The sequence below is a fragment of the Sturnus vulgaris genome, chromosome 3, assembly GCF_052056855.1.
Source record: "Sturnus vulgaris isolate bStuVul1 chromosome 3, bStuVul1.hap1, whole genome shotgun sequence".
In the NCBI taxonomy this organism is placed as follows: Eukaryota; Metazoa; Chordata; class Aves; order Passeriformes; family Sturnidae; genus Sturnus; species Sturnus vulgaris.
Genome location: NC_142245.1, coordinates 27,651,341 through 27,665,174, shown reverse-complemented (window position 1 = coordinate 27,665,174; position 13,834 = coordinate 27,651,341). Strand labels below are relative to the sequence as shown.

Genomic DNA, 13,834 nt, shown 5'->3' with positions numbered 1-13,834 from the left:
CTCAGGAATATCCTTATGCCTGGCCCAATGGATTGTATTTTTCCCCAGAAAATGGCGTCTCTGTGGTTTGACAGTGAACCTATTGCCATTCTCACTAGAGCTCTACTCGTCCCAAAGACTCTATTGTGAAATTGAACACGGATAAATGATCAATGAGAGAGCCAGAGAGGGGCTGCTTAGCTGGCTTTGAGCGTAGAAACAACATGGAGTTGTTCCTTGGGATGGGGTGAGAGTTAGTTCCCAAGTGGGATTGCAGCCTTGAAAATGAAATTTGATGTTTGATGATGTTATTTCAGTTTCCAGTCAAATTTCTCAGATCCTGTGAAAACTCCATGGTACAGGCCTTAAAGGCTTGCTTTGTCTGTGGTTACTAACTTAGCACATGTTTTATAAAATGTCTTGGAGGAAAACAAAGCTCTGCTGTTTGTCCTTCAGGTATAAAAGCCTAGCTGGACTCCTACTGGAGCAGTTATTAATTCAATGCTTGTGGTTCTTAATGTGGGCTCTGTTAAATCTGTTTATGTGTAGTTCCACCCTCTGGTGTGTCAGTAGTCTAAGCTATTTATATTTGTTGTGGTCCCTGTTGTGAGCATTAGGATGTGGAGAGCTGATTCTCACAGTAACATGATACTGTTTGTATGGAGCTTTTTAAAAATTTGGCTTAAAAAGGTAGATCTGGACTGAATAATCAAGAAAAATCCATTTTTAGAGGGGGGCTTAATTAGGCTGTGATGATCTTTAAAAATATACACACATGATTTTGCTTTGCTTTTTGCAGCAAAGTGGGTTTTCATCTTCTCTCAAGAAGTATTGAAACTATTAAACTGTAGAATTTGCTATGACTGAACTTGCTGTTTGAATGTTTTCTCATTTGTAGCAATTTCTAAAAGACTGTTGCCTAAATTTTTACTTATCTGTTGACAGGTAATAAAAATATCTGTTGTGATAATCTGTTTACAGAGGAAAAGTTTAACTGGCTTTAGTGGATGGAAGAGAGGGGGAAACAGCTACCAGATTTCCAAATTCATTCTTATTTGTGCTGAGGATGTTTTCTGGGGTAGTCACATTTGCCACCTGTAAAACCTTCTTGTTTATAGAATGTGATGGCAATAAGAGGGTTTAAAGCCTTAGCCAGTTTTATATAGGTATGGAAAGAGTCTCTAGTTACAAATAAGTATAATAGAACTATTTACAAAAACTGTTAGCAAAGTGATGAGGTCATGTGGCTAAGCGTTGGATTGCAACCCTAAATGTAAAACTGAATGGTGAGCTTAATTCTGCTCCCGTGTCTGTCTGCTCAATGCAGGGTTGACTCGATCATACATTTCTCAACTATTATGTGCAGAGATCCTTAGAAAAGCTGTCTCACGAAGTTGCAGATCCCCTTAGACAACTGAAAAGCTGTCTGGGTAGGAGAAATTTAGGATTCTCAGTATTTTTGAGTGGCTGCAAGTAAATAAGGTCAAAAGTAAAATTCTGTTCTTTTTTTGCCTACCCCTGGACACATTATGACCATAATTCTACCATGTTTCATAAAAAAAAAACTAAGCCAAGCAAACAAACCAAACTTGCATGCTTATTTTTAAATGTCTGGGTATCTCCCATTGCAGTTTGGGACCCAGGCATGTTAAATAATACAATAGGTGAAGAGAACTTGGAGTGTTATCAATATTTTTAAAAAGTAATAAAAACCAGGTGTATTTTAATAGAAAATGGTAGTAGTGTTTGTTTCTGTTTCAGTGTAATATATCCGGTTGCTTCTCCTCAACCTCAATCTCTTCTCACATGGTGAACAATCTCAATTACTCTGTTCTGCTTGTTCAAGGACTCACAAACACACACACCAACCCACATCCCCCCACACCATCCTTCATGGAACTTTGCCCACAACTAAAAGATCAATAGATTAAATATCTAGGAAGCTTTGAAAGTGAGGTGTATTTTACAGCAAAATTTGAAGTACTTGTCATTATAACTACATAGTTACTGTGCATTCTCCCTAGACTAGAGTTTAAGGCTTCAAAGAGTTTGGCTTAGAAAAAGTTGGAAAACAGTCTTAGTTTTGTTTGGTGTCGTTTATTTAGTTTTCCCTCGTCCTATATTATCATTTACACTCAAATATATTAGTAACAGGTAAAACAGAAAAACGGTTTGTAAGTTTTTTTGCTTTTGTGGTGTTAAGAACTGCTGCAAAATTTTTAAGAGTTCATTTAGAAGTTGAATACAGATAGTCAAAGCACCCCAAATGAAATTTGAATTGGGTTTCATTTATTAGCATTAGTTGACCTCCTTAATCTTTGTCTGGGCATAGCTGCCTTTTATCAGTAATTCCACAGTGGCAATCACAGAGGGTGTTTAGTCATTTTTCTAATGTATTGAAGAACAGCAAACAATGCAACCCTAAATGTAATATGGAACCAAGTTCTTTGTTGAGTTGTAATAAGCTTTGACTTCTCAAAGTGGACAGTTCTTTTAATGTTTTCTTTAAAACATCAACCATAATTGTATTCTCATACCTAAGAAAAGAAAAGCCTGGCCTTGTGTGGTATTAGAGCTATGGGCAACTTCTCATTCCATTCATGTTTAACTCATGATTTAGTTGCTGAATTATTATAGTAATTCTGCAGTTTATAAGATTTAACAATGTAGAAGGCTTTCTGGAAAATTCCTTTTTAATCTAGCTGTTTGTATGTATTTTTAAAATATTTCTTTTATTTTTCTTCTGATCTTTTTCAGATGGAAACCAAAACAATTTTTAAAACCGGAATTTATGAGGCTATTCCGGAGTTCTGTAGAGGATGCATATAAACGCCTTATATATCCTCTTCTGTGCAGGGAATTCAGGTAAGCCTGGAATAAATCTGTATTTTCATATTACTGATTTTTATAACAATTCCCTCCCCAATGTTTTGCTAAACTATCATTCATCTGTTTGAAAATATCAGCATGTTTCTAATCCTCTGTGCTTACAGAAGAAACAAACTGTGTAGTCTTGATTTTATAGATTTAATTGCTGACCCGATACAGTTTCGACTACAGTAGAGAAATTATCTTTCTGTGAAGACATTTTACATGTTTACATGCTAGGTACTCATACATTTGTCTAATAAACTACAATTTAGAACTATATTATCATGGTAGTTACACCTTTATTCTTGTAATAGCATAAACCATGATGTCACTGAATTTTCTCAGCATCTCTTCATGTGACAGCAATAGTACTGTCAGTGACTCTATTCTGACTCTCTCTTACCTGTCTAGTAGAACTCAGCGAAGTACAGTTAGGATTGGAAGCACCCTTTGTGTTTGCCAGCTGCATTTTGTGGCAAACTTATTAGTCAGTGTTAGTCTGATACTATTTTGTGAGTATTGTGATGTCTCTAGAAAAGTCAGTGAACTTCTTACTGGTGATGTTGTAGTAATACGTCATTGGATAACATGTCAATTGTTAAGATCTTTAATACTGTTCTAAATTTAAAGGAAATTTAAAACTTAGTATCAAGCATGATTTAAATAGGGTATATCGTGGTGTAGTAGAAGAGGTTACCACATAGTGGAAATTATTGAATATGTCAATTAAAAGCATGATCTTCTAATAGCTAACAGTACTTATGGTGTGATTCTTCAATACCAGAGAAGCTCCTCCAAGCATAACATCCTTCATTCTGGCAAGGCTGTCTGATATGTTAATGCTTTCTTGAGGTAGTTGAAAATGAATTTTATTGAAGAGACCCTGTTTCTTGGACCAGAAATGTTGAAATTACTTCTATCAAAATGACATGCTATCTAGTATCTAAAATCAGCAACCACATTGTGAAATGTGTTTCTTCTGTACTTTGTGAGATGTGCTTTTGTGTTTGAATTGGAGTTGTTTTCCTGACGCCTTTTCATGAACATCATTGCAAGAATGATGTGTGTTCTACCTCTCTGAAAAGAACCATCAGCTCAAGATTTTAACAGCATGTATTTCCAGTGGCTTTTGAGCTTCTTCACTACAGTATCTTGTGTTTGCCTATTGCTTTGCAAGCAAGATTGCTTTACTTCTTTTGATTAGTGAGCCTGATTTTTTTGTTACTTAGAATTTCACAGATTTCTAAAAATACGGAGTTCACTCTTCTATTTTGTGACAGCAATACGTGTAGCTATGGTAGGGGAGGCACTGTGTCTATTGTGGTCAAAATGGTCAACATCTCATGGTGGAGAGTTGTTGTTGGCTTCTGTCACATGGAAGTGAAAATAATTGTCATTCCTAGCCATCTCTACAACCAAACTATTTTAAAATAAAGAAAAAAGACTTACTTTTTAGTGAGGTTTGATTTTAAGAGAACTAAGCAACCTGACATAGGGATGCTTCAAGGCTCTTTTATTGTGTTTTTATTCAGTGGTTTGTACCACAGGACTGTTGTAGCCTGTGTTGTGTGTAACACTTGGAGGACTGCTGGAGTAGTGGGTTGCTGAAGGATTTCTATTCTATTATTCAAAAGGGAAAAAAAAGCATCCTGCCCTACTACTTATTAAATGTAGCTCACAAGTAATCAAGGAGAAGAATATAAAGCTTGCTGCAGGTTCCTGAGAGGATGTCTGCTTACGTTTTACTCTCTGTGATGATTTTGCATGATTGGTGGAGTTTGGATAGGAAAATCTGAAACCTCTCCTATAGAGAGGAACTCAAAGCACCTGACAGTATTCTGGTCCCTGACCACTTAACCCTTATCCTCCTCCTATTTTCTTTCCGGACACACTAGGAGCTATTTTTTCCGACTCTTGCAAAGGGCTGCTAAAGTATTCAATACCTCCTTTTAGCATTAATATTTCCAACCTGCCTCCTGCTGTTCTTTTTTTTTTATTATTATCATTAAGTATTGGAACAGAAAGTTTCCAAGAATGTATTGAAATTGCTGGTGCTCCTAGTGATCAGAAGAACGATGAAACTTGCCAGCAAGACAATTACCTTATTTATTGTTTAATTTCCTTTCTTCCATTCTGTTAGATATCATTTCTTGTATCTGGTATAATAATGTCCATTGTTGCTTTTGGCTCTTTGAAATACATTTTGTCTTGTTGCAATACTGCATGGAATGATTCCGTTAGGGTTTCATACAAGTGATTTGGCATGGGCACATTTTTTAATGGATAATCCTTTCATAATTTTCCATGCTTTCTTGCAGAGTTTTCTTTCCTCAGTCTTCAGGGACACAAACATTTCTCTGTATATCTTGTTTCACACCTGAAACTAGTTTGCAGATATTTTTCCACAGAAATGATTGCATCTCAGGCTGAACATGGAAGTGGGGAATTTTAAATCTCGGTTTAAAAACTGCATCTTATAACATTGAATATAGAAACTAGTAGGTCATGATTGTTATTTGCTTTTATTACAATACACTTGTTAGTGATATGCAGTCTGACTGCTTTGTAGATTTCAAGGGAGGGGCTTCGAGTCCTGACTTGATTGATATTTTTTCATGAAGTAAGAACTGAAGAGTTTTGAGGTTTATTTGCTTGCCGTTTTGTTTTTTTTTTCAAAATAACCATTTTTCTTGTATTTAGAGAGGAGGACTCCTCTCTGCCTTTTATCTCTGCCATATTAATGAGAACTGTAGTAAACTTGAAAAGCATCAAGCTGGACATCTTGCCATTTAGATGAAGCCAGTAACACACTGAAAAAGAGAAAGATATTAGATTGTTTTGGGTAGCTTGATGGGTTTCTTTTTCTTTTTGTTTTTTTCCAAAGGATCAAATGATTATAACAGGCTTGAAATTAAGGGCCACTGCTTTGGATAGTAGTTCATGTAATTGATACAAGTAAGAGTTGAGTAAGAGACAGAGAAAAAAATATACATTTGAAATTTAAAAATACAGGATATTACATAATAGAAAGGACATTCCCCCTACACACCTGGCAATTTCAGTAACATTTCCTGTTACTGTAAAAGTTGCTATATATCCATGCCAATTTTAAACATGATTTCCGTAAGGCTGACATAACTAATAGCATGTGCTTAGGGGCAACTTTAATTCCTACACAGGTCTCCCTTCTTAGATGGACTGACAGGAATTTGCAGTGTGGGAGGACTTGGCCTTGGGGGTGGCAGCTGGGACCCTGTATCTTTGGGATGGATGCAACGATGGAACTTGGCCTGTCTTTGTACAAAGCCTCTGGTCCAAGGGCATTCCCTTCTCTTGTTTACAAGCCACTTTTAACGTTCATTTGCATGTATGGCTGAATGGGTGATTCTCTGTTATGTGTGTATATAGAAGATTCATACTTCTGTGAGGCTGAGGTATTTGCTTTTGTTTTCTCTGATGTCTCATAAGTGGCATCTAATTCTTCTCTCTTTGGACTCTCCCTAGTAGAAGCTTGTTCTGTAGTTTGGATTATTATTTTTTTTAGTTTTAATTAAAGAAGGGTAAAGTAGGAGAAGGATGCTGCAAGACTGAATGATCAAGAAATGGAATGGCAACTGAAATGCAGTGGAATGAGTATAAATTTATACTTTCCAAGGGGAAGTAGTTATCTTTTTGTAAGTAAAACTATTAGCTCTGAGCTATCCTGCCACAGGAGAGGCTCTTTGGCACTGTGGAAGGTAGCTCCACATGAATGTTAAGTGCTCAGAAGATAGGGTTATTTAGTTAAGGAATAAAGACAAAGAATCATTTATTTATTTGGCTTGTATTTGGAATATTGTTGTCCATTTTGGTACACTCACATGGGGAAGAGGGGTAGGAAGTAGGAAAACAATTGACTGGGACTGAAAAAGGCCCAGTGAAGGAGAATGAGGAATGAAATAATTTCTCTGGAAATAAAAAAATGGCTACACTATGACTTCAACATGGAAAAGGGAGAACTTAGAGATAAATTAGGTGTGAAGAGTGGAACAAGGTTTCTAGGGATAAATTTTTACTTTGTTCCAGTATAAGGCTTAGGGGAGCATAATAAAAAGAATCAGTTTCCAGCCAAAAGGTGGCAGCTATTTACACAGTTTGTGATGGACCTGCAAAACTCACTGCCAACAGACTCTGTGGATGAAAGAAATGTATCTTCAGGAGGAGATTGGATAGTTAAGCAAGAGCTCTATTAAAAACTAGTAAGGAGACAAGTCATGCCAAGCCCAGGAAACACTCCGGAAGCAGTTGGAGGTAGGACAAGATTATGGAATAGATGCTAGTGCTGCTCTATCAGCTGCTTAGGCAACTGCTTGGAGACAGACCTGGGGTCAGAATACTGGGCTAAGGGACAACTTACCTGAACTTGTGCAGCCATTCACACATTTGCTGGTGATATACAGTGTCTGCTCTTTGCTGAGGGCACATTTGATCTGCTAAGGAGCCTTAATGCATGTATGTCCTTCCCCATCTCACTTTAAATTGTGTCTGTGATAATCTCATCTACCTGATACAGAAACAAAGAGCACGTGGATAAAAGGGAGCCTTTTGTTGTTGCACACTTCCCTAGGACATGTTCAATCAGTAATGTGTAAAAGAGGATCTAGACCTCTTTCTGGACTACTTTACAAATGAGAGATGATGAGGACTTACTAGTTCTTCCTGTACCACTATGGGGTGAGACAGGGCTGAGCTGGTTGATTTGTTGGATCCTGGGCCACGTCAGTTCAGGCTTTTGAGTTCTTCCACAACCAAAACCTGCTCAGAACAGCTTCATATTCCATTATGTCAAATAGCCCTTATGAGGGTTGTTCTTGAACTATTTGTAGCCTTGCATTGATTGACCTAAAGGACTTGAGTAATTTTCCCTGTCCCATAGGGTTAACTAACCCGTAGGGTTAGTTAACTTTAATGAAGGTTTTTTCCATTCTGTAGAAAACTGAGGTAAACAGAGATAACAGGCTTTTTTCAGTGATAGGTAAAAAGAAAAGGAGAATAAGGGCACTGGCTACCTTTAAATGAAGGCTTTACTGGATTGCTTTTGACTTCCTAATTATTGGAGTTACTGGCAATGTAATGCATATGCAATTGATGAGTATCTGTAAAAGAAAAAGAAATCAGTGAGGTGATTAATATTTTTGTACTCATTACTCTTTCAGTTTTGTGTTGTGTTTTTGTTTTGGTTTTTTTTTTTTAAAAGATCTGTACCATGACAAAAATACTTGTCCTTGTCAGTCATTGTCTTGCTGGCCACATCTGACAAGTATGACATCATACATCTTTTATGTCTTCACTCAACAAGACTAATTTGTTTCTTGTGACACTGCCGTAAGTGTTTGTGCTTCAAATCGTCTAAATCAATCCTTACTGCACTACCTCACTTCTTTCTGTTGAAGGACGTAGCTTGGAAAAGAAAGGGAACACTGTGGCCCCAGCAGCTTTACAGTTTGGTTTTCAGGAATCAGCATACCCTCCTAGGAAAAGCTCAAGTCTTCATGCTTCTGTGATGTCTGTTAAATGAAGTAATCCAAAGACAAAATTAAATGCCTCGAGAGTCATGCTATGCTAGCAATTAGTTGGAGTGACCCTTCCAGTTTCTCTCTGGTACTTCTCAGTGTAAACCAACATTCTTTTTTTGCTGGGTCATAATTTTTCTCTAGAATTGTGAAATTATGATGAGTTTGATCCATGCCTGCTTCAAATCCACTTTTCTTTACAGTTAGTATCAGCTTTGAAAGGAAGCTGTTGTTTGCTCAAAATTGAGTTGATGTTTGAATGGTAGTTGGTGGGTATATGTTTTCACAAGTGTTTCTCTTGTACTTTTTATATTGACTGACTTTCTTAGATATATCGCTGATCCTTTTGAAAAAGGTGTCAACAGCTTGATTTGGATTGTAACATTTAATTAAAGATGATGGAAACATCATTTTGGAAAAAGCCTTACAACTTTGGAACAATAAGTAAGTGTATTTAAAACCTAATTGAAAGAAAAATGTTCTGGCTTTTTTTTTTTTTTCTTCCCATCCTTCTAAGATCTAAGTTGACATCTGATGCAGAGAAAGAGTCTGTGATGATGTTTGGGAGAAATCTCCGTCAGCTGCTTCTGACCAGCCCTGTGAGGGGCCGTGCTTTAATGGGAGTAGATCCTGGCTACAAACATGGCTGCAAGTTGGCAATTATTTCACCAACCAGTAAGTTTCAATTCCAAACATCTTTGGAAGGACTGATAAAAGCATATTCATTTATAGTGAAGATAGTCTCAAACCTACCTTTTTATCCAATTCCTTTTTTTTTTTTTTTCTCTTTGTGAAGCTTTTAGTGTTTTCCACACATCCTGTCATATAAATTCCTTTCTTCAGCAAGCTTAAGGTTAAATTTCTGGCACCTGGATTCCAGTGACTTCTTTGGTGTTATTACTGCTCTCTTAAATAGAATTTAAAATGCCTTTTGTCTTCCTGAATACGAGTTCAAATGATTGTGCCCCTCAGTAGTCAGCTAAGAGAACACCTGGCATTTTTATTCTTTAACAAAGAATTTGAATTTAAATACTTTCTATAATACTGCTTTTTTCATGGCTAGTATCTTGGACATCTGGACACTTTTTCAGCCCTTTTTGTTTAGCAGTGTGTGTGTTAATGTAAGAAGTCAAACACTGTTTTTGCAAATATTCTTAGTTCACATATAGAACAGAGCCTTTCCACTTCATCCTAGTCTATTCAGGGGATACACACCTCTTTAGGCCTATGCAAGGACTATTTGTTTTCCTTTTATTTTGTTGTTGCTTTTTGCCTAAGAATATATCCACTCCAAGAGAGTGCAAAGAAAGGTGTGTTCTTTAAGAGGCAGTAAAGGTAAATGATTGAGCTTTCATTGTACTGTTATCTATCTAACGGTGTACTAGTTAATACAGTTACTGCTAGTTAATACTAGTTAGTACTAGTTAATACAGTTCTTTCCAAATGTGACAGATGGGATGATGACAAGAGCTAGCACTGGAATTCTAGAACTCCTGTACTGCAAGTTGTTAGACTTTCTCATTTTCATCACTCTTTACTGGAATTGTAAATTGTACTGGAGCAATAAATCTTTTATAGTAAATTGCTCTTTTTCTCTGTGATATAATGCATTATATTTGCAAATAGGTTTAGATGTTCATTACTTGCTATGTGAATATGTCTGCAGGGAACTACAAAATATATTAACTTGTTTTTCTTTGCCAGCCAAAGCATTCTTGTCCTATGGCCACCGTACATTTCTTCTAAAAGGACATAAAGATTAAAGGGAAAGATGGCTTATTAGAAACTTTCTTTGTGAATCTTCAAATTAACTTCTGCTGGATAGAAGCTTTGGACTTTTGTGGGTTTGATCAAATGACTTTGCCTTTCGTTCTAGGTCAGATCCTCCATACTGATGTAGTTTACTTGCATTCTGGTCAAGGATTTCGTGAAGCTGAGAAGATAAAGAGGCTTCTCCTACAGTACAAGTATGCTAAAGAAACTTCATTTATTGCTCATTCTTCAAAATGAAAGTCTTCACTATAGATAAACGTGATTTGGAGTACAATAAGAATTCTGCTGGTTCAATTGGAGGTTTATTTTCTTTAGTCTAGTTCAGAGCTTACGTTTTCTTTTGTGTTTGTGCTTTTGCAGTACATATATGTTAGAAGCACATGAAACCAAGCCATGGCTATGACTAAGGCTACGTGCTATGAATGTATTCCCATAAAACTCTGTTAATCCATTTATTTTTGGGAATAGCCTTCAGCTAAGAAATAAGTTTAGCCTTCCTCTTCTAACTGCCTCAACCCCCAAATCACTCATCAGTCTTTCCCTGTTCCAGAAGCCACATTAGATTTCGGCAGAGTTTTGTTAAGCCAAGGAAATCCTGCAAAAGTACATCTCCAGATGGAATTACAAACAGGAGCAGCATGATTACGAGTTTGTGTTCAACTATGTCTGTGGACAGACATGTGGTGTACTGAGTCAGCTGCTGAATTGCCACAGCATACAGTCCAGTTTGTCTATCAGCATTAGATTGGCTTTAAACAAGGTGATTGGTGACTGACTGGCCGTGGTATGGGCAGTCAGAGGGAATGACCTGGCAGGCTGTTGGAAACTGTGATAGTCCCATTAAGGAATGAAGATGCTGATTGCTTTGGCTTCTGCTCTTTTTCTTGACTCATGCCAGATGAGGGAAATACGAGGTGAAAGTGTATGAAGACTATAAATAACATTCCATTTATTAATATGAAGTATCATTTGTGAATTTTCTCCTTATATTACCACTGTATAATCCCATTACAAATAAGTGAAAGTTTGACTCATCTCGTGAACTGTCACATTGAAAACCTGTTAAACACAACATGATGCTTCTAGGAATGTTTTCTCATTACATCTGGGCCTTATGTTACCTAAAATCAGATGTATTGGTCACTGTGGTGGATTGAATACTATGCATGAAAAGGTATAAAATAATATTTAAGAATAATTGTTTGGTTTTTTTCACCCACACAAAGCTGCAGCACTGTTGTGATTGGCAATGGCACGGCCTGCAGAGAAACAGAAGCTTACTTTGCTGACTTAATTATGAAGAAATATTTTGCACCATTGGATGTTGTTTACTGGTAAGATCCCTTTGCTGGGATATTATTCCTTTGTTCAACATATTTTAACTTAACAGGTAGTTTTAGATGTAATTTTTGAATTGCTGCCCTGTCTGTATTTGAGTCAAGCTTGACCCAGTGTTCTAGCCAAAGAAAACTGGCTGTAGCTCTTTGAAGCATGACAGTAGTTATCCTGAGTCAGTAAGGGAGACTCACTGAAGCATTTTATTTTTTTTTCCTGAGGTTCACTCTGTTGCTATTATCATTGTAACAAAGTATTCTAGAATAGTGACACTAACAGCTAAGGACCTGCTTGGCATAGTGCATTTATTTCTTGATAAATGAGGCTTTACTGCATGTGATAAAGCTTCTGTTGTCTGACTGCAGTATGGAATGCTGGCTAATCCTATGGGAATTAAATGATCTGGAAATAAATATTGTGTTAATACCAAATGGAGAGTAGTGAAGAATTTATCCTTTTCAGACTTCAAATTTTATCCATTAGTTTGTTGAATTTGAAGTGGTCTTCTGTTGGTTTGGATGGAAATTGTATTATATCACTTGATTTTCTACCATGCAGAACTCCTCTTTTTTTAAATTCCCACCTATATTTTTTTTTTTTAAAACATTTTTGTCATTTACCTTGGATTATCTTTTGTGCTGACATTTAACAGCAGTATTTAGTTTTCACTGTCCTAGCATACTGAAATAAGTCTTCTTTATTTAAAAAGGTTATGGCCTTTTGCCATTCAAACTATTATATACATTTAAAGGTGCCTTTTTCATAAATTAGGAAGTGGTCTTACAGATTCGTTTAACAAATGTGTTATTTCTACTAACTTGTGCTTGCACTTGTTCTTTGTTTCTAAATTTGCACAAGATTGCATTCTTAAATCACTTTTATTTTATTATTTTAGGAGATGTGACAAAGATGTTTTAATTGTAATTGTTTGCAAAGGGAAGAGGCTATTCAAGGTTCTGAAAAATTAGGCATCATCTTTACTGAATCCAATGCAAAAACAGTGAATGTTTTATGACTGTAGAAAGTGTAAAAGACTTCATACTGTGTGGGTTTTGGCAAATGCTTAATTTCACTATTGTTCACTTAATATAGCTTAAAAATTCATTATGTTGCTATAAGCACTTCGATTGAAATAGTGGTTTTGTTTATTTATTGATCATATACTAGTTTACACAGATTTTTATATAATACTGTGATTGTTGTTTTTCTCATTGTGTTTACATCTTCTGATGTAATATTTTCTCCCTGTTTATAGGTCAAGATGACAAAATTTTCAAAGTAGTACTTAAGTTATCAAGTTGTTGCAACTGATAAAAGCTCTTGTGTAATAGGAATTAGTATAAATGCTATAAGGCAGAAGTCAGGTTAACAATTTTTTGCTTTCTCTAGTAGTGACCGATAATTTTTTTAACCTTTCACATTTTCCAAAGCTTCTGATATTTGTAGCAAAAATCCATAAAGCAGTTGTTTAATGTGACATGTTATATCCTGAAAATTAACATAATCAAAAATATTTTTAATTATCTTGGTAATGGCTGTTTTGTGTTGGGCTTATATGGTAAAGAGCTAGTCCACACATCAGAATTTGTGTGCAGAGCCATGAGGTACTGCATGTTAAAGCAAAGTGGGGTTTTTTTTGTACTTCATGCTGTAGGTGACATCTGGGGGTTTGTGTACTGCTGTGTGTGTGTGAATTTATGTATGTGAGTTTACAGACAAGCTATATTTGCAGTGCTTGTCTCTCTTTTAATTTTGTCAGTCTGTACTGAGTTTTTTCATATGAATCAGGGTTCTCATACATCTATTTCTGATAAACTAGTTTCATGTACATCTCCTTGCTTTATCCAGTGTTGGGGTTTCCAAGCCATGCTACTGAATCCTGCAAGGTAGCTACTTCTTCGTTTCTAGTGCCAGACAGCATTAATCTCCTTGGTATTTCTTAGGAGCAGAAAGGAACGATGAGTCCAGCCATCCAACCCCCACTTCTGATAATCCGGTGAAGTGCCTGGAATTTATGTCAGTCAGAGTTAAAAAATGTGATACTTGCTAAATGAGGAGCAATTAGTACAGTGTTACTGTTTGAGCAAGAGGTGACAGTAGGTTTATATCAAGATAACTGCTATACCTTTTGAGGGGAACTCTGAAAAGTGACTTGGATGAATATGCTCCTCTGATCCTCTTCTTTTTGAACAGTAAAGTCTTCCAGAGTATGTGCTTTCAGATCACAAACAGCTTTTCTGCTTCCATGTTCAAAGTCTTCCTAGATTAGGTTGTTTTCTCATGATAGACTTTTCTTTAAAGTATGAGGACTTTGTTTGTACATT

The 13,834-nt window shown here is 36.3% G+C and overlaps 1 protein-coding gene across 2 annotated transcripts in view; it reads left to right on the top strand.

The window, feature by feature from the left end:
• SRBD1 (S1 RNA binding domain 1) overlaps window positions 1-13,834 on the top strand; it is a 122,747-nt gene that overhangs the window by 22,194 nt on the left and 86,719 nt on the right. For both annotated transcript variants that reach the window (XM_014877278.2, XM_088161258.1), the window contains 4 exons: window positions 2,737-2,844; window positions 8,920-9,077; window positions 10,279-10,369; window positions 11,402-11,509. In XM_014877278.2, coding sequence (XP_014732764.2) covers window positions 2,737-2,844; window positions 8,920-9,077; window positions 10,279-10,369; window positions 11,402-11,509 — 465 coding nt within the window. The remainder of the gene's footprint in view (window positions 1-2,736; window positions 2,845-8,919; window positions 9,078-10,278; window positions 10,370-11,401; window positions 11,510-13,834) is intronic.